At 41.9% G+C, this 27480-nt stretch overlaps 1 protein-coding gene across 1 annotated transcript in view; it reads left to right on the top strand.

Annotated features, from left to right (window-relative positions):
* Positions 1 to 26496, top strand: part of cand1 (cullin associated and neddylation dissociated 1) — a 36862-nt gene extending 10366 nt beyond the window's left edge. The window contains exons 12-34 of the mRNA XM_087133878.1: positions 252 to 406; positions 1034 to 1148; positions 2578 to 2763; positions 5306 to 5417; positions 6330 to 6423; positions 6917 to 7034; positions 7519 to 7684; positions 8084 to 8183; positions 8370 to 8570; positions 9361 to 9512; positions 9952 to 10047; positions 11241 to 11308; positions 11549 to 11643; positions 14898 to 15001; positions 16493 to 16560; positions 16891 to 17005; positions 17511 to 17585; positions 18560 to 18748; positions 20276 to 20347; positions 20663 to 20773; positions 21664 to 21724; positions 22236 to 22382; positions 23846 to 26496. Of these exons, the coding sequence (XP_086990004.1) occupies positions 252 to 406; positions 1034 to 1148; positions 2578 to 2763; positions 5306 to 5417; positions 6330 to 6423; positions 6917 to 7034; positions 7519 to 7684; positions 8084 to 8183; positions 8370 to 8570; positions 9361 to 9512; positions 9952 to 10047; positions 11241 to 11308; positions 11549 to 11643; positions 14898 to 15001; positions 16493 to 16560; positions 16891 to 17005; positions 17511 to 17585; positions 18560 to 18748; positions 20276 to 20347; positions 20663 to 20773; positions 21664 to 21724; positions 22236 to 22382; positions 23846 to 23973 (2728 nt within the window). The 3' untranslated portion in view covers positions 23974 to 26496. The remainder of the gene's footprint in view (positions 1 to 251; positions 407 to 1033; positions 1149 to 2577; positions 2764 to 5305; positions 5418 to 6329; positions 6424 to 6916; positions 7035 to 7518; positions 7685 to 8083; positions 8184 to 8369; positions 8571 to 9360; positions 9513 to 9951; positions 10048 to 11240; positions 11309 to 11548; positions 11644 to 14897; positions 15002 to 16492; positions 16561 to 16890; positions 17006 to 17510; positions 17586 to 18559; positions 18749 to 20275; positions 20348 to 20662; positions 20774 to 21663; positions 21725 to 22235; positions 22383 to 23845) is intronic.
* Positions 26497 to 27480: the final 984 nt, after the last annotated feature.

The following is a 27480-nucleotide window of genomic DNA, read 5'->3' as shown; positions in this document are numbered from 1 at the left end:
GATCAAAACGATCTCTTGTTTTGGTTGGCCTCTTGGAGAAATGAGCATTATTTGGGCGAAAAATGTTGAGGCTTTCCATTGCTTTACATTGTGCAAGATTCCTTGACATGTCTGTGACCCAAACCGGGTTCTGGCCAGTTGTGACTCAGTTTGTCAGGTTGGGTGACATAATGTGTAGGTCTTTTACTCGTTGTGCTCAATGTGTTGCATGTCGCACTTCACATGAATCATCAGTGTATTTGTCTTTGCAGAGAGTCGGATGATGAGTACAGTGATGATGATGATATGAGTTGGAAGGTACGCCGCTCTGCAGCTAAATGCTTAGAGGCAATCGTCGGCTCCAGACATGAAATGCTCAATGAGTTCTATCGGGCGGTCTCTCCAGCTCTTATTTCAAGATTTAAAGGTATAACCTTTGTGAAGTCCATTAGCAGTCGTATGCTGCTCTCACAGATTATGATCGTGAATAATTTTTTATGCTAATAGTTGTATGTTTTATAAATTACTCCAAAAGAGACATTTTTTTCAGTACACAGAGTTATGAATATTACTGTAGTTTGTTTTAAGTTTCCTTTTTATATGACAGTCATAAAAATGAAACAGTTTGCTGTCTTTACCCTTGTCACATGTACTTTAATGCGGAATAGAGAACTTCTTAAATTGTTTTCAGAATTTACTCATTGTCTGAATCAAGAATTTTAGTTTTAAAACATTGGACAAAATTTGGTTGACCTTAAAGGAAAATGTATTGTGAGGTTCAAATATTCAAACCTCCATTCCTTGCTGAATTATTTTCTTGTATGGCCATTTTCATTTCCAAATGTTGTTGCAATGTAACCGTCTTCACTGATCAGATGATAATCAGCCTTTTAGGTTGAAGAATTTTTATTCCTTGAAGGATAAGAACGGAGATTTGCAGGTGTATTTCAACTGTGCAAAATGCCATATGCATTTATGCATTCCGACAGTCAACAGTGTGTGCATTGCCGTGGTCGCTTCTCTTTTCCATGTTGATATTTTTTCGTTTTCACAGAGCGTGAGGAAAATGTCAAGTCCGACATCTTTCATGCCTTCATAACCCTTCTCAAGCAGACCAAACCAATAGTGACTGGATTTTATGATCCAGACTCCATGGAACATGAGGAGGGGTCAGTGATTTCAATACTTCTTTGTTTTCTCTCTCTTGACTATCAGCTTGTTAATATTCCATTCTCAAGACTTTAAATCAACATCTCAGTTTGAAAAAAATTGGTCTTATTTAAATTTGTGATAATTATGTTTCTGTTTTTAATTTGATGATAAGGGGATGCACCCTCTATCTGTATAGAAATATGAAACCTATCTGGCGTTCTGTCATCAATATGGAGGACGAAAAAAGACAAAAATTCGCATCAACAAAAATTGTGGTTTAAAATTAACATGCAAATACAACAATAAAGAAATTTTGGTATTCCACTACTACCACTTAACTGTGTGGAGTGGGGGACGGTATTTCATTGTGATTTTTAAAGGTACAGTCCATCATTTGCACTTATCCAAAAAGCAGAGGACGAAATTGTTGAAAAGCATATTTGTGAAGTTACATGCGTTCCCTCTGGTAAACTGCTAATTTGGAAAAAAAAAGCAATAAAAGAAGGCCATTTCCAACAGTGCGTCTGAAGATGTGTTTTTGGAAAATTGCAATCAGAAATGTGTTGATGCAACATGCATGCATGCGGTTATTATCATTCGTTGGTTCAGTGCGTGACATCGCATAGCTGCATTGAGCTGAACATGAGAATAGGTCCCAGGTGCGTAATTCAGGTGCAATTCAAAACACGACTCAGCAACTTTTGATCTGTAATTGAAATCCTAGAATATCATTTTTCTTGAAATATACAGTATTCAGTAAGTCTGCAACTTCATCAGGGTGGTTCTGAGACACCCCTCTTTTAAATGTTGAGGAAGTTTGTTGCCTCGAAGGAATATAATGCACAAATGACAAAGGATGGACTGTACCTTTAAGAATGCACCTTTAAAAATGTAGAAACTTCATTAATGCTGTTTCTAGTTGGAGAAAGCTAAGTGTTTAGTGTTCCAAAAGTTTCAGAGCTACTTCAGCCAAGGAGCTAAAATTGTCATAAAATGCACAGAGATATTTTCAAAGAAACATCCGTGTAAATATGAATTGGTCACTGAGCAATTTTCCCCCAATTGACATTGTTACATATAGTAGCAATATTGAAGTAATATGCTTCAAACATGGCAGGGTAGACAATTTACATTTAGGGCCTTCCAGAAATTGTCATCATGACCTCCAATATCAAGGCAATGTGACGTGAGGCTAATTGTTGGACCACTTGGATGACCTGAGCCATGGGTGCATTACACCCAGTACCTAAGCACATATCTTACAGTTTGCAAAAAGACATCCGGCCTCATGACTGTATTGTGACGGTGTCATTCATACATGGAGCTCATTGAATCCTTTGGAATCAAGCTAACATTGAATGTGGGTGGGTTTGATGCAACGGAAAGTTACCAGTTCACTTCACCAGCTCATCGTTTCCTTCCTTTTGTCCCCACGCCTCCAACCAGGCCAATTTCAATGTTGAGGCTGCAGGTGCCAGACATTGTTCGGGCTTTGCACAAGCAGATGAGGGAGAAGAGTATCAAGACTCGTCAAGGCTGTTTCTCACTGCTGACTGAGTTGATTAGCGTCTCACCAGGTGCACTGGCAGAACACATCCCGGCCATTATACCTGGCATACAGTTCTCACTGGGGTAAGCTACTCAGGATATGTCCGTTACAAAAAGCTCGTGTCACCCATATCGCCCGGCTTAACGTTCACTTTTGTGCCTGAATCTGCCCAGGATTGAGTTCTCTTGTTGTCACAGTGTAATATATACTGGGGTTGGGCAATCTCCACTTTTAAGCAGATTTCTGCTTTTTTGTTGAAAATGCTGAATTTAATTTTCTGCTGTTTTGCTATCGACGGGCCAGATTTCCTCATTTTTCTTCCTTCCGTAAGCACCAATTTTTCTGGTTTTGTTTTTCCCCATTTTCTATTGACACAATAGCCAGGCCAAACCATGCACGTCCTCTTTCCCACACCGAACCGTACAGGAGCATCGTAATGCATATGACTGAATCTACTGTACATGTACTCTGTACATGAACGTGTCTGCCCCGTACGTGTGTACAGTGTATATATATATATATCTGTGTGCAGGCATGTATTCGGCGCAGAGCAAGCCTTGTGTGTAACAGTATCCTCGGACCATCCCGTCATTGTGCAGTGATTGGCTGCCACTGAAATATCAATATTCATATATGTGTTAGTGGGACTCGTTACCGCCGTTCCTGCATGAGCAGAAGTAGTGACTAACAAGCTCCACTATAACTCGTGGTAGCTTAAATTCATAGTAAATTTGCAGCTTGAAGTAAGGTCAGAAGATTTTCGCTTTTGCTGATAGAGGGCTCCATAACAGCTGGTGCAGGGTGCGCAAAGTTCTTCTTGTGTCGTGCATTCTCACACAGTTTTGCATCGTTTTGTGTGGGCTTTCAACAAATTTTTGGACATAAACTCACTGAAATATCAGTGCAACACTTACTTACAATTGTCCAAAGAGGTTCTGACTTTGATACAGCCTTTGATAAGACCGATCCTCAAAATACAAATCCGTGGAAATGGACATCAATGGGGTACACCATAGACTTGACGGGCAAGTAACACGGTCCATGCCCAGAAATACAAAAGCCTGGACATGTGATGTAGGCTACGCGCGCAATGTGCATTATTTCAAGAACCGAAATTTTGAAAACATGCTCATATCAGTTGGAAAGAGAGCCATCTCACTCTACAAACCTCAATGGTTACAATTTTAGTATACCTATTACTAGTTCATTTAGAAAGATTCCACATACGGACAACACTTCATGCTTCTGTGCACAAACCTCTGAGACTTTTCTGAAAAATAAACCTTGTTTTCTAAGTAACTGCTTCGGAATTTTCTCTATTATTTTTCACTTTCTGACGGCTGTTATAATATTATGCATCACAATGCATCTACATTTTAAAATTGAGCCCCCCCCGTATATGCTTCGCTCTCGCGACTTCATCTATTTCAGCTATTTTTTTTATATTCCACTCACACCCCTGTATATAGACCCACGTGGACAGCGACCTCTGTAGCTTGGGAGTTCCCCTAGCAGATGTAATAAAGAGCAACCTTACTGTTGCATTACAAACAATGATGTTATGGCCTTTTGACGGTACATCTAACGAGCTTCTTCAAAAATCTCTTACATCATGCACAGCACAGGTGCTGCGTGCACGTGTTTGTGATGCATTGTGCCTAAATCATAGTTACCTTTCCGACACTGACGCTGCTAAAAGTCTCGATGGAAATCAGTGAAAACATAAATCAAAATTTTTGTCAACAAAAAGATTTCAATCTAATAGATGCCGTTGGAAGAGATAGGCGCTTTGCAAGTATTTACTGCAATGTTTAAGGGAAATCTTACTTATTAAAATGAGGTTAAGTAAATTCCAGTGACCGTGATAAGCCAGACATGTTTTGTTTCTGCACGTTCTCACTAAAATGCAACTATCTTGAGACTGTTCCTAGATGATAGTGCTCAAGTGTCAACTTGAATAAATGCTGTAATACTCAGAAAAGTGTTTACTTACATTTTTGTGCTCCTGGCATAATTGTATGTTGACATTCTAGATCCAGCTGAAGATGGAAATATTTGTAAATGGTAGTTTTAGGATATAAGGATGTGTCCCAGGGCTACGTCTAAGTTTCAAAGCATGTACAGTTGAAGCTTTAATTTTACCACCTAGATACTGTGCTGAAACTGAATGTGAAATTTGAACTAACTTACCTGGACTGCTCATGGACTGACACCTCATTCCATTCAACTTGTGTCTAGTGAGTGGAACAATCCGCTCGGAGTGGAACGAAAGAGGGCGTGTTTTTTTTAGTACTCACCGCATAGGCGCGCGCTTGTAATGGGATCAATGGCGCGTTTGACGCGGAGCACGCTGAGTGCGCGTAGCGCAAGAACCTGCTTGGAAAACTTACTACCATCTGTCTTGTTTATGCCGCTTTGGGGTGCACTTCAACTCGGGGCGGATACAGATTGGTTTCAATGTCTTGACAGATGTTGGCGTATAATATCAATCAAGCAATGTCAAGTTACAAGTGTTGCACACTGGATTTGGTTTTCGTTGATGCTGTCGGGGAGATAAACTCCAGAATTTGGTTAAGAGTGTCTTCCGCAGAGGCAATCTTAATTATAACTATTCCTACCATGCAGGGACAAGAACAGCAGTTCCAATATGAAGATTGACACCTTGTCATTTCTCAACTGTCTGATGGTCAACCATAACCCTCAAGTTTTCCACCCCCATATGGCCGTCATTGTGCCCGTAAGTTCATCACATTTACATCCTCCACGCCTCCTCATGGGATGGTGTTTGTAGATAATCAAATTATTGGAGGGATTTTGAGGCATTGTTTTGGATTTAAGCATTGTTGACTTCCAATTGTTGATTCCTAGAGGTTAAATTATTCAGGGTTTGTGAGTTAGCACAGAAGAGGCATTTGCCTGAGAATTCATCCCCAGCTAACCACTAAAAGCCCTGAAAAGTCACTTTATTTTTTAAAACCTCTCTGTTAGTGGATTTCTAATCACCCCCAAAAATTTCGCCCCTGCTACTGGGATTTCAAAAGATACTCCCTTACTCCTATATTTTTTAATATTTTGCTACATTTGGACATCTGGATTGGGCTTGGGTAGTGTGGGATTTGGAGGATCTGTGTCTTTGGGTGACAGGAAGTTTCTCTGGCTGGACTGGTATGTCATGAAAATAAAGATTAGGGGATAGGCCAACATAAGTCAGGTTGAGTAGCAGGTGTATGTTACTGATATTCTTTAATGTTGATTCTTTTGTAAACGGGGTTTTTGGGAGGCCACTGTGAGATATTTTGGCTCTTGGCAGGTTGTGGAGAGAAACATCATTGAGGGGAGTTTAATGATAATATCAACAATCCAGTATTTTCTTGTCAGAGAAATGCTGTGGTCTGCAGCATTTTACAGGAAAGGGGTGGGAAGATTTCATGAGGGGTTTAATGAGGGAAAAATACAGGATCGTAGACGTTGATAATGCCATTATGTGGTATCAACCAAAGTTATACATCTGTAAGTTCAACCTGATATGTTTATTTCTAAAGAACTTTGTTTATGCTTGGAGAGAGGATTGATAGATATAAATGGCCCTACATTCAAGTAAGGCAGCAGGAACCATGAAGCCTGTTTGATTTTCTTCGATCGTACACAGCCCGTTGTGTCAGCAGTCGGGGATTCCTTCTACAAGATCACCTCAGAAGCTCTGTTGGTCACACAGACTATTGTCAAAGTCATCAAGCCACTCAGTAAGTAGCTGGCTGCCTGTATCAAGGAGACCAACTATTACCAATAGTGTTTGTTTTGGGGGGATGGGGGTCAGCCTTGGTCAATCAAATCATAAAGATAAACTGGTAAAGTTTAACTAGACATTTTTAATGTACGCAGTTGTCCAATAATTTTAATGGACCAAAATGCTGAAGACGTCTTGAGTGACACTTTTGTTCAGCGGTGAACAAAATGCACGTTGATAGCAAGCCATCGGTGTGCAGTATGTGATGAATAACCATTTGAGGAGAAGGAGGCATTGAGAGGCTGGAAAGTGTGTCAGAAAATATGCGTCAAGTCTAAAACTAACCTAGGTTCTTATTTACATGTACACAGTGAGAAATGGATCTTCAGATTTTTCGGTAAGGACACTGTAATGTTCTTGCCTGCTGCCCTCTAGTCACTATGGTAACTGTAATAATGGCATTCTTGCTTGATGAAATATGCTTTGATTTTTGTTTTCGTTTTGTCCAGATTCAGAGGCAACATTTGACTATGGTCCATATGTATTGGACTTGTACAGTTGTACATTGATGAGACTGAAGGCTGCCGACATTGATCAAGAGGTCAAGGAGAGGGCCATCTCTTGCATGTGAGTCCCCAGCAGCATAATGACTCGTGCTGGGAGGGAGTTGACACACAGTCGGTTGTATGAACAAGACTACATGTATTTCTCATGAGCGTATGTAAAACTGTTCCCAAGGTGCATGTTCCAAAATGGTCAGTCAGTTTTGTACGTAAACATGAGCGCGTTGTTCTGGGGTTTACTGCAACCATATTTGTTAGAGTTCATCTGAACCTAAAGCTATCTGAGATAATCCAGTTACTCAGTATCCGTGGGCTCATCATGGTTGAATGCATACTTGAGCTCAGTATTTATAGATGGAATTAAAAGTTTCTGTTCAAATTAAATTTGTAATGAGATACGTATAAGCATCAAATACAGACTCTCCATTTTTTTTTGTCTTTTTTGTTATCAAAATCATTTTTTTCCAGGAGCATCAATATTTCTTCCAGTCTATTTTGTAGAGACTGCTGACTTGTATGACACCTGTCTTGTCTCTCTTCCATCCTAGGGGCCAGGTGCTGTGCAATCTCGGTGATCATCTTCAGTCAGAGTTGAGCACCTGTCTTCCGATCTTCTTGGACCGTCTGAAGAATGAGATAACACGGCTGACCACTGTGAAGGCGCTGACAATGATTGCTGGCTCCCCTCTGAAGATTGACATCACGCCTATATTGGTTAGCGACCATTAGGTTGATCTTCACTGATGCAATTTCATGAGCGGTTTACCCTTGTTACATACTTTGTGAGAGTTTGTAACCAAACTCAGGGGCTTGATTGGGACTTAAGCCCAAGACTTGCTCACAGATTACAGATATCTAAACCGAGTCAGTTTACTTTTGAAATTTTTTTTTTGATTGGGGTATGCTAAATTCTTTTAGGCTGTTGCCTTTCACCTCTGATGCTGAATTCCATTGACGATCACTGGCTTACATTCTGCATGATGTATATTATTACACTGCACAGTGGACATGAACATGGAAGGCTCATCAGTCAGGGCTTGGAACAGGTGCAGAATTGGATTATTAGGCGTTGAACCTGTTGCTAGTGCATGCTGTTTCTCCTATGTGTTTCAGGTAAAAGGAGTTCCGATCCTGGCGTCGTTCTTGCGCAAAAACCACCGAGCACTCAAGTTGTCCACTCTCACAGCTCTGGATATGCTTCTCCAGAACTATGGTTAGTCATCTCATCATACCTCAGTCGTCTTCACTGACTTAGATGGAATCAATCTTGAATCAAAGTGTTCCTGAAATAATTTAATGAGCTCTTATTTATGTTCCAAGAGTTGTGTCTGCTTACTGCAATTTGAACGAGTTCATAAGAAGAGCAGAATCAATCATGCACTCGCTTGTCTCCAACCAGGATCGGCCCTTACGATGCCCATGGTGGACGGCATCTTGGCAGAGTTGCCCCCCCTTATCAGTGACAGTGACCTCCATATCTCCCAGTTGACCCTTCACCTGTTGACCTCGGTGTGCCGCGTTCACCCAACCAATGCTGCCAAGACCAGAGATGCCATCTTGCCCGCCATTCTGTCCTTGATCAAGTCCCCCCTTCTGCAAGGTACTAAAATTCTGGACTTTTTATCCTTGATGGTGTTGCCAAAAAAACCCTGGTTGGGTGAATTGGGAGCAGTACTGTCACTGTGGTGAAAGTTTGGAGTGGTATAGTGTATGATATTGCTGTTGTGAAATTAAAGGCAGTTATTATTAGGGCTGAGTCAATTCGAATAATTCACCATTCCAATATTTGACCTTCAATTTGATCAAATACCCGAATATTCGGTTGTACCAACCGGCAGATTGTTGATGAACAAATCGTATACAAAGTCAATTGCAATAACGCACACAATTGTACATTATGATCAGTGAAATAGCTTCTCACATCTAGTTGTATCTCCAGCCACGATTTAGCAAGATTTAAGAGATGAACAATACTTCTTGCCCAGTTGAAAATTTCTATTCCTTTTAAATTGTTTAATGAATAATTTACTTTTTAAATCGTTGTAAGATTTCTGACACTCTTCATTTGAATCTGCGTGAAACAAGCCTCCATAGTGCAATTTTTCTCATTTAAGACAAAAGAAATTTTTCCCTTCCTTTTCATGAATTTTGCATTTGAATATTCAAATTCAAAAAAATAATATTTGAATATTTGATAATCGATCAAATATTCGGTTACTCGGCACAGCCCTAGTTGTTATCAAGAACAGCGTGTCCTTCAGTCCTTGTGTAATTGTGAACCATGCCGTACTGGGTTAACTTTCAACATAGTCCATGTGAACAAAAGATCTTTTGATAAAGTGGTAGAGCGCAATCACCTTTGCTGATTTTGTTATGGTCAATATTTTAAGGTGGTGCCCTTCATGCCATGCTTGAGTTCTTCCAGTCACTGGTGGCTACCAACACCCCTGGTCTGGGATTCCAAGGTCTACTACAGATGCTCTCTCTGCCTATCTACAGTCCCCCTGACACCCAGTCCCCATCCTATGCAGTACATAAGCAGGTAGTGTGGACGTTCTTTTGTTCTCTTGTGGTTCAGAACACTCGGAGAAAATGCTCTTTTTTTTCCCTCCCACTGTGAGGACTCTTTCGCGCTGGATTTTTGAGTGTGATTTCCTGCGCCGTTCCTCGTCATTTAGCAACGAGTACCTCTGAACCCAAACTGCCTCCAAAGCTGTTCAGAGAGGGGAGAACACTCTGTGGACGTGTGCAAGTCCTCACAGCGTCTTCTTACCCTACATTATGTGAACTGCTTTTGTTCAGAGACCCACTCTATGTATGCCATGCTTTGTTCAACTTGAATAGACCTCATTGCTGATTGCATGCCATTGGGTCTGGTTATGTGCAGCTCAACCGTCCTGTGTGCATATATGCTGATGAACTGAAGCGGTTTAGGTGTGATGACTCATAATCAATCTTAATCATTCTGTCTCACCATGCAGGCGTTTCACTCTATCGCGAAGTGTGTGGCTGCACTGACCATCTCCTGTGCATCTGAAGGTTCTATCGTTGTCAATCAGTTTGTCAATGATGTTAAGGTCAGTTGTGCTTTCATCATCAGATCTTGCCATTAAGGAGTTTGTTCAGGTTAAGGGTCGGATTATATGTAATTCTTTTTTTCTCCTGGCATTGCATCATTTATATTTTTGTCTCAATTTCCAGTAATATAAAAAGTTTACGATTGCATCCACGAAAATTGGGGAGTCCAGTTTGTGTTGTGGTACTTTCCTCTCTTTCCACCTTCGGGATGGAGGTCAAAATCCACTTCAAGCCTACATGTGGATTGACTATTTCAATCACTGTCTGATTCTGTGGGGTTTTACCTGGAATATTTATCTTGTGGTTTTTCTCCCACCCAGGGTGTCATTTATGATTGCAATATCTGCCTGTCCCCTCCCAGCAAAGATCTGCCTGTCCCCTCCCAGCAAAGATCTGCCTGTCCCCTCCCAGCAAAGATCTGCCTGTCCCCTCCCAGCAAAGATCTGCCTGTCCCTTCCCAGCAAAGATCTGCCTGTCCCCTCCCAGCAAAGATCTGCCTGTCCCCTCCCAGCAAAGATCTGCCTGTCCCCTCCCAGCAAAGATCTGCCTGTCCCCTCCCAGCAAAGATCTGCCTGTCCCCTCCCAGTAAAGATCTGCGTGTCCCCTCCCAGCAAAGATCTGCCTGTCCCCTCCCAGCAAAGATCTGCCTGTCCCCTCCCAGTAAAGATCTGCCCGTCCCCTCCCAGCAAAGATCTGCCTGTCCCCTCCCAGCAAAGATCTGCCTGTCCCCTCCCAGCAAAAGATCTGCCTGTCCCCTCCCAGCAAAGATCTGCCTGTCCCCTCCCAGTAAAGATCTGCCTGTCCCCTCCCAGTAAAGATCTGCCTGTCCCCTCCCAGTAAAGATCTGCCTGTCCCCTCCCAGCAAAGGTTTCAAATCTGGCAGCCGTTGGGGCCATCTTGGGCCATGCTTCCATTGCCCAGGGTTTTTCAGAAAGGAATGTGCAGACTTGGTCACTAGTGTAAAAGATTGATGGAAACCCGGTGGGGGGGCTAGTAGATTTTGAAGAAGCAGAAACTGCCTGTCCAGATGTCCTTTTGCCTGTCCTCAGGTGGGCAGGTGCCCCGATGAGACATCCCCCACCCCTGGTTTTCCTCTGGAAGCTTTTCCTCAAATGTTATGCATCCCCTTTTTTCCCACCAAATGTGTTTTTCCTTAAGTTTGCTAGTTTATCAACTTCTTTTCTTTTTGCAGAATCCTAAGTCGTCAGACTCTGTGCAGCTCTTTGCTTTGTTGTCGCTGGGAGAAATTGGTCGACATGTGTAAGTGTTCTCTGTGTTTCGTTTTTAAATCTTTGGTATTCAGCTGGGTTGGTATTTCAGAGAGGAAGTCAGCATATGGCAGTGCTATTAGGAAAGATCCCCATGTGTGCGCGTATTGCTGTCCCTACATGACCTCTTGCGTGCTTCATTTCGGGCGCGTGCTGTTTGGAATACCGAACTGGCCAGGAGAAGCATTTTACACGTGTTGGTGTTAATTGTCCCTGTTTTTGTCGTTTACAGTGATTTGAGTGGTCATCCAGAATTGCAGAAGGTCATTGTGGATTCCTTCTCTGCCCCTAGTGAAGAGGTCAAGACGGCTGCCTCATTTGCTCTAGGTAATGCTGATATTGTGTTATTCTTGGAGACTCACTGTAGGCTTAGAGGAGTCGAAAACAATTCATTTTTAAGATGTACTAAATGGAGCACAGTAGTGATGTATGCCTGCGGAAAGATAGCTGTCAGGGCCTATCATTGGAAGCTAGTACTTTGGAAAGATAACTGTCAGGGCCTACCATTGGAAGATAGTACTGTCGAAAGATAACTGTCAGGGCCTTCCATTCAAAGATAGTACTGTGGAAAGATTACTGTCAGGGCCTATCATTGGAAGATAGTACTGTGGAAAGATTACTGTCAGGGCCTACCATTGGAAGATAGTTCTGTGGAAAGATAGCTGTCAGGGCCTATCATTGGAAGCTAGTACTTTGGAAAGATAACTGTCAGGGCCTACCATTGGAAGCTAGTACTTTGGAAAGATAACTGTCAGGGCCTACCATTGGAAGCTAGTACTGTGGAAAGATTACTGTCAGGGCCTACCATTGGAAGCTAGTACTTTGGAAAGATAACTGTCAGGGCCTACCATTGGAAGCTAGTACTTTGGAAAGATAACTGTCAGGGCCTACCATTGGAAGATAGTTCTGTGGAAAGATAGCTGTCTGGGCCTACCATTGGAAGATAGTTCTGTGGAAAGATAGCTGTCTGGGCCTACCATTGGAAGATAGTTCTGTGGAAAGATAACTGTCAGGGCCTACCATTGGAAGCTAGTACTGTGGAAAGATAACTGTCAGGGCCTACCATTGGAAGCTAGTACTGTGGAAAGATTACTGTCAGGGCCTTCCATTCAAAGATAGTACTGTGGAAAGATTACTGTCAGGGCCTTCCATTCAAAGATAGTACTGTGGAAAGATTACTGTCAGGGCCTATCATTGGAAGATAGTACTGTGGAAAGATTACTGTCAGGGCCTTCCATTCAAAGATAGTACTGTGGAAAGATAACTGTCAGGGCCTATCATTGGAAGATAGTACTGTGGAAAGATTACTGTCAGGGCCTATCATTGGAAGATAGTACTGTCGAAAGATAACTGTCAGGGCCTTCCATTCAAAGATAGTACTGTGGAAAGATTACTGTCAGGGCCTATCATTGGAAGATAGTACTGTGGAAAGATTACTGTCAGGGCCTTCCATTCAAAGATAGTACTGTGGAAACATAACTGTCAGGGCCTATCATTGGAAGATAGTACTGTGGAAAGATTACTGTCAGGGCCTATCATTGGAAGATAGTACTGTCGAAAGATAACTGTCAGGGCCTTCCATTCAAAGATAGTACTGTGGAAAGATTACTGTCAAGGCCTATCATTGAAAGATAGTACTGTGGAAAGATAGCTGTCAGGGCCTTCCATTGGAAGATAGTACAGTGGAAAGATAACTGTCAGGGCCTACCATTGGAAGATAGTACTGTGGAAAGATAGCTGTCAGGGCCTATCATTGGAAGATAGTACTGTGGAAAGATAGCTGTCAGGGCCTATCATTGAAAGATAGTACTGTGGAAAGATAACTGTCTGGGCCTACCATTGGAAGATAGTACTGTGGAAAGATAGCTGTCAGGGCCTATCATTGGAAGATAGTACTGTGGAAAGATAGCTGTCAGGGCCTATCATTGAAAGATAGTACTGTGAAAAGATAACTGTCTGGGCCTACCATTGGAAGATAGTACTGTGGAAAGATAACTGTCAGGGCCTACCATTGGAAGATAGTACTGTGGAAAGATAACTGTCTGGGCCTACCATTGGAAGATAGTTCTGTGGAAAGATAGCTGTCTGGGCCTATCATTGGAAGATAGTTCTGTGGAAAGATAACTGTCAGGGCCTACCATTGGAAGATAGTACTGTCGAAAGATAACTGTCTGGGCCTACCATTGGAAGATAGTACTGTGGAAAGATAACTGTCTGGGCCTACCATTGGAAGATAGTACTGTGGAAAGATAACTGTCAGGGCCTACCATTGGAAGATAGTACTGTGGAAAGATAGCTGTCTGGGCCTATCATTGGAAGATAGTACTGTGGAAAGATAACTGTCAGGGCCTACCATTCGAAGATAGTACTGTGGAAAGATAGCTGTCTGGGCCTATCATTGGAAGATAGTACTGTGGAAAGATAACTGTCAGGGCCTACCATTGGAAGATAGTTCTGTGGAAAGATAGCTGTCTGGGCCTATCATTGGAAGATAGTACTGTGGAAAGATAACTGTCAGGGCCTACCATTGGAAGATAGTACTGTGGAAAGATAGCTGTCTGGGCCTATCATTGGAAGATAGTACTGTGGAAAGATAGCTGTCTGGGCCTATCATTGGAAGATAGTACTGTGGAAAGATAACTGTCAGGGCCTACCATTGGAAGATAGTTCTGTGGAAAGATAGCTGTCTGGGCCTATCATTGGAAGATAGTACTGTGGAAAGATAACTGTCAGGGCCTACCATTGGAAGATAGTACTGTGGAAAGATAGCTGTCTGGGCCTATCATTGGAAGATAGTACTGTGGAAAGATAACTGTCAGGGCCTTCCATTCAAAGATAGTACTGTGGAAAGATAGCTGTCTGGGCCTATCATTGGAAGATAGTACTGTGGAAAGATAACTGTCAGGGCCTACCATTGGAAGATAGTACTGTGAAAAGATAGCTGTCTGGGCCTATCATTGGAAGATAGTACTGTGGAAAGATAGTTGTCTGGGCCTACCATTGGAAGATAGTACTGTGGAAAGATAACTGTCAGGGCCTACCATTGGAAGATAGTACTGTGGAAAGATAACTGTCTGGGCCTATCATTGGAAGATTGTTCTGTGGAAAGATAACTGTCAGGGCCTACCATTGGAAGATTGTTCTGTGGAAAGATAGCTGTCTGGGCCTATCATTGGAAGATAGTTCTGTGGAAAGATAACTGTCAGGGCCTATCATTGGAAGATTGTTCTGTGGAAAGATAACTGTCAGGGCCTATCATTGGAAGATAGTTCTGTGGAAAGATTGCTGTCAGGGCCTATCATTGGAAGATAGTACTGTGGAAAGATAACTGTCAGGGCCTACCATTGGAAGATAGTTCTGTGGAAAGATAGCTGTCTGGGGCTAATATGGGAAGAAACTGTCACTGCAGCGTGTAGCAGAGAGAGACAATGCAGTGATATCCTGCCTTTAGAAGTATGCTTCTGTAACATTCATTTGTTGATTATTGTCAATTCATTTGATTCACCTCTGACATTTTTATAACTTATTCAACAAAATAAAGGGGGTAGGGGGTTTTCTTTTCTGTTTGTTTTGAAATCCAGGCAACGTGAGCGTTGGCAATTTGCCTCAGTATTTGCCTTTTGTTCTTGATGAGATTGAGAATCAACCCAAGAGACAGTATCTCTTGCTACACTCATTGAAAGAGGTAAGCTAAGAACCTGCCTAATGGTGAACATTGGAAGGTTGATGCGTGCTGGCCCAAGAGCTAAAAGCATTACAGTGTATGTACAGAGAGTCTGATATTAAGAGTGGAACCCATAGAAATTCAGCATTTATTTGGTCAGGTTATAGAGGTTAAGCATTACTGGCATCTTCATGGTGTCTCAGAGGCTGTTTTTGGTTATTGTAATTTAGTTACAATGAATGCACAAAAGATTTCCTTGAGCCTATCCAAATGAGTATAACTCTAGCCCTCTAAGAATGCATTAATGCATTACCTCCATTAACCAAAGGGTGCTGGGTGCTTTTAAAAATGCAGTGCACACATACGGGTGATTTTGAAGATTTCCAGTTTTCAAAATCTTCAAAAATTTATCATTTCATTTAATGGACGTTTACACCCAAATGACTGTTTGGTGGCTACTCTAAGCTGACAGGTGTAACCTTCATTGACTCCTGAATATTTCAGCCAGGCCTGCCGCCCTGTAAAGAGAGCCCAGAATTGTGAGGTGTTGCGTAATTTCCTTTGTCCCAGTGAATGCGAGTGGCATCTTTTCGAACACGGCTGGATTAGCATGCAGCGGTGCTGTGTCGCTCATCAATGGGGCCCTGGAGCACTTTTGTCTGCGGTGCTAATCCACGGGTGCGCACGCTATGCCCGAAACAACGGTATACTGTTTAAAAACAGTGACAGATCACCTTCGAAAAATGCAAGCTGTAAACTGATGGCAGTTCCCAGCAGCAGGTCTTTTGTTCCGAGTACGGTCTTTTGTTACACGGACCAGCTCTTTTGTCCCATTTTTGGCACCCTGGCTCTGCGCATAAACCCATGGTGCTCGAAACGGGGTTCCCCGGCAGCAAGAGGTTAACACATAAGAAACCTCTTATGCATACACAGTAGCACTGACTCTTTAAAACCAAAGATTGAGTATTGAGAACCAAAAATCCTTTGTCCTCCTTGTGTTTGTCTCGTTGATAGTAGTCACTTATTACTTGAGTGCACTACAAGGCTGTCGTACAAGAAGTAGGTATCTAGAAGTGAGCCGTATTTAACTTTCTGAATGAAACTGTTGAATGAAGTAATGATATTACCTCGAAACATTTTAAGACAATTAAAGAGTTGTAATTCGATCAAGCAAAATGAGTCGTTTGTTGACTGGTGCCAATTTGTTGAGATGACCATTACAAGGCCAGTCACAAGGCCAGTCACAAGGCCAGTCATAAGACCAGTCACAAGGCCAGTCACAAGACCAGTCACAAGGCCAGTCACAAGACCAGTCACAAGGCCAGTCACAAGGCCAGTCATAAGTCCAGTCACAAGACCAGGAACAAGTAACGGTGAACAATAACATAGGAATGCTTTATTGCACGTAATATATAGCTTGTGACTTGTGCTGGTCTTGTGGGGTCTTGTGATGGTCTCAAGAGATCTCAACAACACTGGAGCACATGTTAAATCTCTCTTTGTTCCTGTTAGATCATTGCATGCCAGAGCATCACCCCTACCGCAGTGGACCACCTCAAACCATTTGTTGGCAGCATTTGGTAAGTTCAGAAATAGTTTTGCATTTGTTTTTTGCGTTTATCCAGTTTCCAGTAGGAAGGGGTTGAAGATTTGTTAGAACAATCAAGACAATATGCAAGGCCCAAGTAAGCCCTATAACTATCCCCAAATCTCTGAGAGTGTTGTCATTTTGGTTGTTTCATTTGTTAACACAAAAACACAAAAGTCAAAGGCATAGTTTGTGTTGTAGTGTAAACGACTGGTTTTACTCTTGCAAATGATTATTTAGACTGCAGTCACTACTCAGAGTGAACTTACTAATCCATAAAAATGCTTCCAGTGACATGAGGAGCAAATTGTTGAATTTCTAGGACCATGCTGTTCAAGCATTGTGAGTGCTCCGAAGAAGGGACTAGGAATGTAGTCGCTGAGTGCCTTGGTAAGCTGACGCTCATCGATCCACAGACATTACTTCCTCAACTCAAGGTAGGTATACGTAGTACTCACTGTCCATTTGTAACTCACTCTCACCTGTCCTGAACTCATTTTGAGACTGATCATCCTCACCCAGCTTGTTTTATTGGAATGAAATGTCTAGTCATTGACGTCTTTGTAGATCCAAACTTTTTTCTGAACTAGCAGTGGTTTTACATTACATATTTTACCCAAAAGTGGGAGTAAAAAGAGAAAATTTGAGGATTTAATACCCTCAATTGCAATTATTACTCTCAAAGGCATTTTGTAAATGCTTCATTTAAGCACATTGTCCTTGGTTAAGTGACCAAGAGTAAACACAGTATTCCATTGTGGTGGTGTCGACTCATGTAATGCTATATATTCACCAGAAATGTGACAGCATACCACCTATTAGAATCAGTTTTTGAATTCTTTTGACTTGTCAACAGTGTTTTTTTTTACATTTTGTTGCAATTTTGAAAGAAAACAAGACCAAACCAATGTTGAGTCGAAACATTTGTTTGTCCAACTGCAGGAGTGTCTGTCCTCAGAATCTGCATTCACCAGGAGCACTGTGGTGACTGCCGTGAAATTCACTATATCTGACCAGGTAGGAGACGGTAACAGTGCATTTGTAAAGCCAACTGGTGTGGACTATGTCTCCAAAGAATACCTGCTGTGCATTGCCCAGTCGTTGGGATACAAAGGTGTTTAATGTGTGCAAATAAAATAAATCTCAAATGCACAGGAGCGGTGTGAGAGCTGCAGGCGAATTAATGAAACGTGGCGTAACTTCCAACTGTGCCAAGCATCACACCACAAATTTATGCTTAAGCTGCACAATATACTCACGTTCAATTTTACTACAAGTTGCATAGCTCCACCACGTTTTAATATTATTAAATTGCTTGGATGAGGACTAAAACGGCTTTGACTGCGGCTGTTCCTGTCCAATATAATATCAGTCATCAAACAGCTGTCGAATCACCTCCGCCCACCATTTTAAAAATGCTTCTGTCTTTTCTTCGTTGGAACCGTTCAGAAAATCTCGCAGTTCTCTCACAGCCAAACATGTTTTGCTTTACCTTCCACAACAAAGTTGTACGTTTCTTGTATACACCTTGTTAAGTTCAGCCATAATGAGGCTTGACCAAACAGGATAAGCTAGTCAACTCGTTCATTTTCACTTTGTTTGGTGTAACTTTAGCCACCTAAACTGACTGCATAAGTTCCGCCATAATTTGTTGCGTAAGTTTCATGAAATCAGTCTTAATTTGTAGCCCAGCTTACATAATAGCAGGCATGGCAGGTGGCATAAGTGTCATGAAATTGGCTGCTGGTCCATTGGTCCTGCTATGTTATTTCCGTGACATGATTTATTTCTGGATGAAGTACTGTGTACATGATGGGTAGGTCATTTGGGACTCCACATCTACAGGTTGTTGTTTCCCAACTGCCTAGCATGCAAACGTTGTTTGCCCAACTTCTTTCCTGCCGTGTGAGATTCAGTCAGTGACTAGAGCTGTCACCTTGGCACTTGACGGTGACTGTAAGTCACACGATGGATCTTTCTTCCTTGCACAGAGTCAGCCCATTGACCCCCTTCTCAAGAGTTGCATCCAAGATTTCTTGAGGACCATGGAAGATCCCGATCTGAACGTCCGCCGGGTGTCTCTGGTCACGTTCAACTCGGCGGCACACAATAAGCCATCGTTAATACGAGACCTGCTGGATCAGATATTGCCGAATCTCTACAACGAAACTAAAGTTAGGGTAAGTCTGTTGTCTACAGATACACGGACAGTCATTGACACTGCACAAATAAATACTGAAAGTAGTTACTTGAAAAAGATATCAACTCTCCTGTTTCTCATTACAAGTTGTGAAGTGAGGTTTAACCAGGCTGTAGGCTTATCATTAACTTCGCCCATCAGTGACACTGTCTCCTGATGTTGGACCGGCCATATTACTGCAATGCCAATGGATGAAGACACCACACCATGACATGACAAACGGCACTTTATCATTGACAGTCCATGCACTACGTAGTATTACCCATTGTAAAGCCTCGTAGTTGAGGCACGTGACTCATGATCAGAGGGTTAGGGGTTCGAATTTGGCTGCTGGCGATGTGGCCTTTGGCAAGCCATTTCACCCTTTACCTCTTTGTGCCCGATGGTATAATCTATGATGTAGCCTGTGATGGACCGGCATGTTATAGGGGGGTAGAAATATGGTACTTGGCAGTTGAAAGTGAACATTGTGAATGGGAAGGGGGAATGTTGTTCAAAAAAATTAGTTCATATTAACATTTACATGTCGCAAGGTGTGAAACTATTTCCACACTTGTGTGAAAAGGGTTGAATCTGTTTTCTTACGGTGTGAAAATGCGTGGAAATGTTTTTCCACTGATGTGGAAAGGAAGTCAGAGTAGTGGTCCGATGAGCAGCATTGGCTGGGGACAGGCATTGCTTTATACAAGCTGCCATCCATCACTGCTGTTTTCAGAAACAAACAAGTTATCAAGTTTTCATCAGCAACAATATGTGTGCAGCATATAGTGTGCACAGAAGGATTTATGGGAGTTTTACGCCGTCAGACCAAGATAAGAGGGCTTCTTAAATCAGAGCAAAAGAAGCGTTCATTGACTTCAGGAAACACCTTGAATGATGGGCTGTCTGTTACGACAAGCTGTATCCCTTGGTGATAGTATTCTCTAGTGCCACCAACAGCACCTTGCTAGAGATGGAAAAACGTGGTTCTTTGGAATTACTGATGATCTTGATGAAGTTTGTAGCCTAAGTTTTCAGGACTAATATGCAGTAATTACAAGCTTTGCCTATAATTTTGAGCACTTGTTAAGAAACAAATTGTATTTAGTACTGCACTGCAAAAGTAAATATCTGCCGAATGTGCACTTAGCTCAAATGTTGGCTATTCTTTTAAAATTTGCCTCCTTGAATGCTGGTTATTTTTCAGCAATCTGTAGCAACGGCATTCTACCCCAAATCACAATGTATTGAAACCCTGTCCCAGTACCTTCAAATGCAGAAGCATGAGATTTAGAGTGCTTCTTTGGACCATTAGAAGTATCAGTTATCTGTGTGCTGTCTTGGCAATTTGACACTTTAGCTTCTACTGTTTTAACTTTCCTCCGTAATGTCAAGTGATTTAGCACAAAAACTGTCAATGATACAAAACCAGAAGGAAATCATGACGAGAATATTCACTAAGCATTCATTCTCCTTTTCATGGTCTTCTGTGTTCAGTTCAACTTTTACCGTCAATTTGTTTTTACAGAAAGAGTTGATTCGGGAAGTAGAAATGGGTCCTTTCAAACATACAGTGGATGATGGCTTGGACATCAGAAAGGTTTGTCCTACGTGTAGTTTGCCAATGGCAACCTTAGTAGTGGTCATGTATGAAATTCATTTGCTAAATGTTTCCTAACATGGTGGTAATGGACCATGTGAGACAGTGACCAAAACCAGGCAGGCTAATTTGGCGAGATACATAGTTCTGAATGATTCACAAAAAATTACAATATCTAGTTTGGATTGGCTGGAATCTTTGTGAACACAAAAAATTGGCACAAGCACCGTGTTAATACTAAAGTTAATGACAGATTAAACTGAGAGTTTTGTGAGATGAGGCTTGATGATTGTATGATGAGGTTTGTTTCCACAGGCGGCCTTTGAGTGCATGTATACCCTGCTAGACTCCTGTCTGGATAGACTCGACATCTTTGAATTCCTCAACCACCTAGAGGATGGTTTGAAGGATCATTATGATGTCAAGGTGAGAGGAGGATCAGCCCCAGTCTCATTTTTCAGGATAAAATGCTTGGTCAGGGCCCAATTTCATGGCAGAATTTCGTGCTTACGATCCCCATTCTGCGCTAACCACGCTAGCAGAAAAATTCTGCGCTGACCTTTTAAGTGCAGAATTTTTAGTTACAGGATGTACGCATGCGCAGAGGCAAAAATTTCTTGCTAACCTGTGAAATACGTTTGCCGTAAGCACAGAATTTTCTACTACGGTAAGCGCCGATTTTTCACTTGTGGTAAGCAGTGCCATGAAATTGGGCCCCGGACTTATGATGTTAATGTACAAGTGTCATACTTGTTAGCATGGAAGCATTTAAAAAAAAAAAAGCAAAATTGGGGACATTGTGTCATGAAATCACTTAAAGAGCAGAGGCCAATTTCATAGAGCTGCTCAAGCACAACATTTGCTTAAGCACAAAAAACCTTGCTTAAAAAACAAAGGTTACCAGCTCAAAATCTAAGTGATTGTCATGCTAACTAAAAGAGAGGTGGATACCATTCCAAAACAATATACATCACATGGAGTTTTGGCTGGTAACCTGATTTATCAAGCAAGGTTTTTTCAGGCTTAAGCAAGTTTTGTGCTTAAGCAGCTCTATGAAATTGGTCCCTGATGAGAAGGGACAGTTTGCTGCTTATCGGAAGCATTGATAAAAGAACAAAAATGTGAGATCAGTTAGATTGTGTATTGGAAAATTAGCCCACTGAGCAGCGAATATATATGGTGGATCATGTACCTCTGTTTAGGAGCTAAAATCATCAGAAAAAAATGCTTACTGTGTTTGAAAATGTTGAGGTGAATCTTAAAGGTACTTTCATTTTGATTTAAGTGTTGCACTTTGTTTTGGCTCTGTATTGCAGATGTTGACGTACTTGATGTTAGTGAGACTGTCAACGTTGTGCCCACCGGCGATTCTGCAACGTAAGTAGCACAACTTGCTACTGACTACCTTCAGCATTTGCCAAGATCAAACTGTTGACTTGTGTCGCATGTCTGGATAGCTCTCACTAGTCACTTTAGCACTTGTGCATTAGTGGTCTAACCTTGGTTCTTGCTTGCTATATGTAGTGGTCTGTCCCACCACATGGTGCAACTGCTCTGTGTGTGAGTCTTTGTCATAGGAGCCTCACAGGTCTTACATTTGTGCTCATTTCGTTGAAATTTTCAATATTTTGAAATGGACCACTTTTACCTGTTATCCAAAACTGAATGAAAAGCTACAGAATGGGTGTATGTGTGCAGTTTCCATTTAATGGCAGGTTCAACTTCACTGTTGGATGTAACTAGCGGCGTCAAAATGGACTCATTTTAAATCATGATGTGTCCTTTGTTCGAGAAATTGTCAACAGTTCCGAAAATGTGCCAATGATGGTTACGCTTTGTAGTTTATGGCAGTATTCCCATGAGTTTGTTTCCGCCTACAATCCTACAGGTCTGGACAGATTAATTGAGCCATTAAGGAACACCTGTACAACCAAGGTTAAGGCCAATTCGGTCAAGCAGGAGTTTGAGAAGCAAGATGAATTGAAGCGGTCAGCCATGCGGGCTGTAGCCTCTCTGCTTAGCATCCCAGACAGCGGTGAGTTGACCTCAACAAGCGACACTCGCACACTGGCTAGTTTGCTGATGTGCTCAATTGCAACTAATCTCTTGTTTGCTAATTTTATCTGTTGAAAGTTTTTGGGTAGTTTCATATGTGTAATTTGAGAGGAATTTGTTACTTGAATTGGAGAGTGCAGGAAACAAATGTAGGAATGTGAAGCAGATGTAAGATGGTCACTGTAAGAAGAGCAAACCTTTGTAAAGAATAGACATACTTCAGGAACATCTTTCAGCCCCGTTATTGGCCATCTTAGGCTAGGACATTGGCAACTTGGTTTAATATAAGGATTTGTGCTGTCAGGTCAGGTTAGGTAAAGTGATCTTGTACCAACTTGCCAGCACAGCTTTTCATATTACAAGAATCTGATTCTGGTTCAACTCTTAATTAGTGTCATTTTGTAGTATAAATTCCACCTGATATACAGTACTTTGGATTAACCATATGCTGCCAAATTTAATTAGAATGACAAGTTCCCGGGGGATTTTCAAGTTTTTCTGTTTTCAAAATTCGTCGAAAATTCATAACTTCATTTACTGGATGTTTACACCCGCACGAATAGCTGTCTGTTGGTTACTCTAATCTGACAGGCAATATCTATTGACGCCCAAGTATTTCAGCCAAGCCTACTGCCTTGTAAATAGAGCCCAGATTGTGTGTTGTTGCATAATTTCCTTTGTTCCCGAAATTTGTCCAGTACACAGCTGGCATCTTTTCAAATGAGGCCAGATTAGCGTGCAGCGGTATTGTATCGCTCATCCCTGGAGCGCTTTTGTCCCTGGTGGTAATCCCCTTTCCCCGAATGCCACAAATAGAGGTATACTGTTTCAAAACTATGACGGACTACCTGCGCCATTGACAACTGAAAAAATGTTGGTAATTCCCAGCAGCTCGGTCTTTTGTTTAAAGGCCCAGCTCCTTTGTCCAATTTCAGGCATCCCCCGGCTATGCATATAAACCTAAGGTCTCTCTCAGGAACCCCGGCACAAAGTGGTTAACCATCTTATTAGTGTGATCAGGGGTTTTCTATGTCTGCAACCTTGTCTCTTTGTGTTAGAAGCTATGACTGGAGGGAAAGCAGTCATCAGGAAATTGTTAGCTTATCCATTGTCAATTTATCAATCAATCAAATCGTCAAATCCAGTCCTCCAAGCCAATCATGTCAGACAAACCAATCTATTACCATATTGTAATTCGGTCGTGGCTTCGTTTGATTGGTCTTTTAGCTTTGGAAATCTTATACAAACAGTTGAATCCATCAGTCAACTTTAACCCTAACATTCCTCAATTCTTCACCTGTTGGAGGACTGAGGACTGTTAGGGTTAATCAGTTGTACTGTTCTTATTATCAGTATTATTGAAATGGATATGAATGACATTGCCTTGCCTTTCAACAGCAATTTTTGTATTCCACTATCAATCGAATGCGTCACTCATTACAGACAAGAATCCTCAGCTGACGGAGTTTGTGGCTCAGATCCGCTGCAACCCTGAGATGTGCAGCATGTTTGACAGCATTCAGAAGGACAGCTCCCTGACCAGCGCAGATTCCCTGATGGATACCAGCTGAATTATGCTTTGAAAGCATCAGACTCCCTGATGGATACCAGCTGAATTATGCTTTGAAAGCATCAGAGTCTGCTTGCAGTGCTCGCTTCTGCATCTCCCTCGACAAATGTAATATACCTTTTTTCTCTAAGATACCCTGAGAATTTACCAGTGTTGCTGATATCAACAGCAAGACCTAGGAAATCAGGATTTGTCCGTCAGACAGTGTCATAATTTTAAGGACTAAAACGTAACAGGAGTAAGTCAGATTTCAACTCGTGTGCATATTTTGACAATACAACCCAAAACGTGATCTGTACTGAAGTACAGTTGAGTGTTGATACCTGTAGCAAACACAATGGGGCTCATAAAAGAAACTAACCTTCAGGGTACCATGTCAATATATACAGACTTTAAGGTGGTTGCCCAGTTCATGTTAACACTGACAGTTTTTTTTATTTGAGGCTTTCTGTGCACCTGCTGCCGACATGGCTGTAATATTGTTAAAGAAAGTAGAGAGCGCTCAGAATATCCCATTGGATTAGCAACATTTGCTAAGACTGAACACACCATGTGCTAATTCACCCTGGGTTTGTCTTGTCAGCGGTGCTCATACATAATCAATGACCCTGAGTATAGAGTGGCATTCCGTTTACCGTGTTCTGTATTTATGCTTGAGAATGCATTCTCATGGAATTACTGGTGCTTTGCAGTTGCTTGACATGAATTGTGTACACATAATTTTCCAGGGCAAGGGGGGGGGGATTTTAATTGTAACCTATTGTTCGTTGTAGTGGTATCCATCTTTGACACATTATGCTGGATTGGGAGGTAACACTCAGTGCTTAACCCGTCCAATTACACTAATGAGACTGATACGCGTAACTTGTAAAACACTGATTTAACCCTAACAGTCCTCAGTCCTCCAACAGGTGAAGGATTAAGGAGTGTTAGGGTTAAGGATCAAACTCACCACTGATGGATGGCCAAATTTTCAAGATTAAAATCTGAATTGTATCACTATAATTATAATTGGTAACTCAACCATACATAAATTGAGGTCGACGCTGACCCTCAGGTTGATGTAAAAAGCTACATTGCATAAGGAAGATGGAGATGTTCTTGTATTTGCTTTTGGCTCACGATAGAGCTGAATAGATCCACGACTTACATAGCCCTTTCACCGTTAATATACTAGATCTAATATGGACAGAAATTTGTAATCGCATTTTAAATGTGAGAACACGTAGACATTTCTGTTTTCTGAAAGACATGAATTTTTGGTGCAGAGCATAATCAACTATTATAGTTAATTGACAGAAGAGGACGTACATGAAAGATTAGCAAGTTAACTTTTATTTAAGAACCCTCTGCTTTTTATGCAAAATACTAATGTTTACTTAACCCTGACACTCCTCAGTCCTCCAACAGGTGAAGGATTGAGGAGGGTTAGGGTTAAAAAAGTCAGAGTAGACATTTTGCAGGTGTTTTTTTGGGGGGAGGGGGTTAGTTCTCTGTATGTCAGGTGATCTAAGCCGTCATTTGGTTGAACCGTAGAATGTATTATATTTAGTCCATTTGGGCATGTGTCCACACCATGAAACTAAAGGAAGCTTTTTCCCATGGTTGGCAGGTACATGCGGTCCATGTGTATGATCACCAGTCGTGTATTGTCCGACACCTACATTACCCTCGTAAAGCATTATTGTACAAACATTGAGTAGCAGGGGAAGGACTTGTTCTCAAGTTTTTTGCCAGTGACAGAACACCTGGTTTGTGGGTACAAGAATGGAGCACATGCAATTGGGCAGGCACATTTGCAGAGCTGCTGAACAAGAAACCTGTGCTTGCAACAGAAAGAGTAAGGGTTACTGGAAGATGTTCATTGAAAGTGAAATAGTCCCTAGTTGATGTCCAGTGAAGATTCCTTATTTCTGTCATTTTGATTACATTGCCTTGATGATTCAAATTATTCGTGGCGACCATTTCACTTTACTTGAGACAGTCCCGTTACTTTGTTGCTCGTTAAGGGGATGCACAAACATGCATTCATTTTCACTCAAACGTACCTGCGCTTTGAGGGGCATGTCCACATCAGAAACTGTGACACAACTTTGTGGCAATTTTAACACCAGCTCGCTATGTGCATAGAACAACCAGGCAGCTGTACTGGAAATTCTATGTCACAATAACCATAGTGTCACCCTCATAAATCTTTCTGGCTATGTTAACATTAGCAAAGTGTTCCGGCAAGTATTATGAATAATGATGCATACTAAGTCATTAAAGATCCTGATGTTCAGCTAAACTTGTACATAATTAACAGTTTGACTTTCCACTGAAGGTTTAAGAGTCTGGTGGGTGTTTTTCCAGAACTCCATTGATAAACATTCAATTTAATTTTAAACCTGTTGGTAATTAAGCAACCCCTCTTTCTTGTGAGGTGAAGTAGTTAATTTGTTGGCAAGTTATCTGACAGCAACTTTGCAAAATCTGAGCTTCGCTAGTTTTCACATTAAATGAAGAAAAAAACAACACATTTAAATCTTTGTGCTTGATTTTCACTACCATGTGTTGTCCTACCTATCTTGAGGAAATCGAACCTTTTGCTTTGAACAGAAAAACTGTGAAATTGGCTTTGGTGATTACATGTATATTGGTTTAGGTCTTTGCAGAAATTGATAATGCTTGGAGGTTTGCATGGTGGATCTACATTAGGTAGGAGGTTTGCGGAGACACCATGTGGATTATCTCTTTTGTATGTCCGGTTCTGAAAAGAACCGGTACTCTACGTTTCAGACAGCGAGTGCTCTGTCCGTCATCAGGAGACTGCTGGATTCCAACTTGAGTGCTTGCTTAACCCGTTAACGCCAGTAGACGGCGACAGCTGTGTGAGGATTAGTGCATACCACACATACATTCTATTCATCATGCAGCTGTGGTTTCAATGTGGGCCTGCTGCTGGACAAGGCTTTGCATACTTGGCATACCGCAGCCCAGCAGTCGCGGTCAAAAGAATCCCAGCGTTAAGGGGTTAAGTACTGTGCGTGCACGATGAGGTGTGGTTGAGTAGGATTCTGGCTGCTTGTGCACTGAGGCATTAAGGCACGAACTGTCTCTGGATGATGCAGGTGGGCCTGAGGCTGCTCATCCAGGCGTGTCGGTGTGTGTGGGACATTGAGAGTGGAGGGTGCCTGGGTTATGGGAGGGTGACAGAACTAGTGTACCTTTTGGGCTGACTTAGGGTAGAGGGGACCCATCGGTTTGGGCGGGGTGCTCATTCTTGGGTCTTGACAAGAGTTTTCTTGAAGCTGTTGCGCTGTAGTGCTGTGGAGATGTGGTGTAACTCACTTGGCAGGATGTCTTGGTCTCATACATTGTATGCCCCACAGACGAGCGTGGTGTTGACAGAGTTCTTGATCTTGGGATGATAAATTGAGCGCTTGTGGAGGTAGCGGTCCGTGTGAGTTGGTTTACGGTATACCTTGCAGGCAAGGGTGCCGTCAGGTCATCTGGACACCTTCACATC

Source organism: Acanthaster planci, linkage group LG02 (assembly GCF_054643075.1).
Source record: "Acanthaster planci isolate LZ-2023a linkage group LG02, COTS_SCS, whole genome shotgun sequence".
Classification (NCBI taxonomy): Eukaryota; Metazoa; Echinodermata; class Asteroidea; order Valvatida; family Acanthasteridae; genus Acanthaster; species Acanthaster planci.
This window is presented reverse-complemented; position numbering and strand designations above follow the sequence as displayed.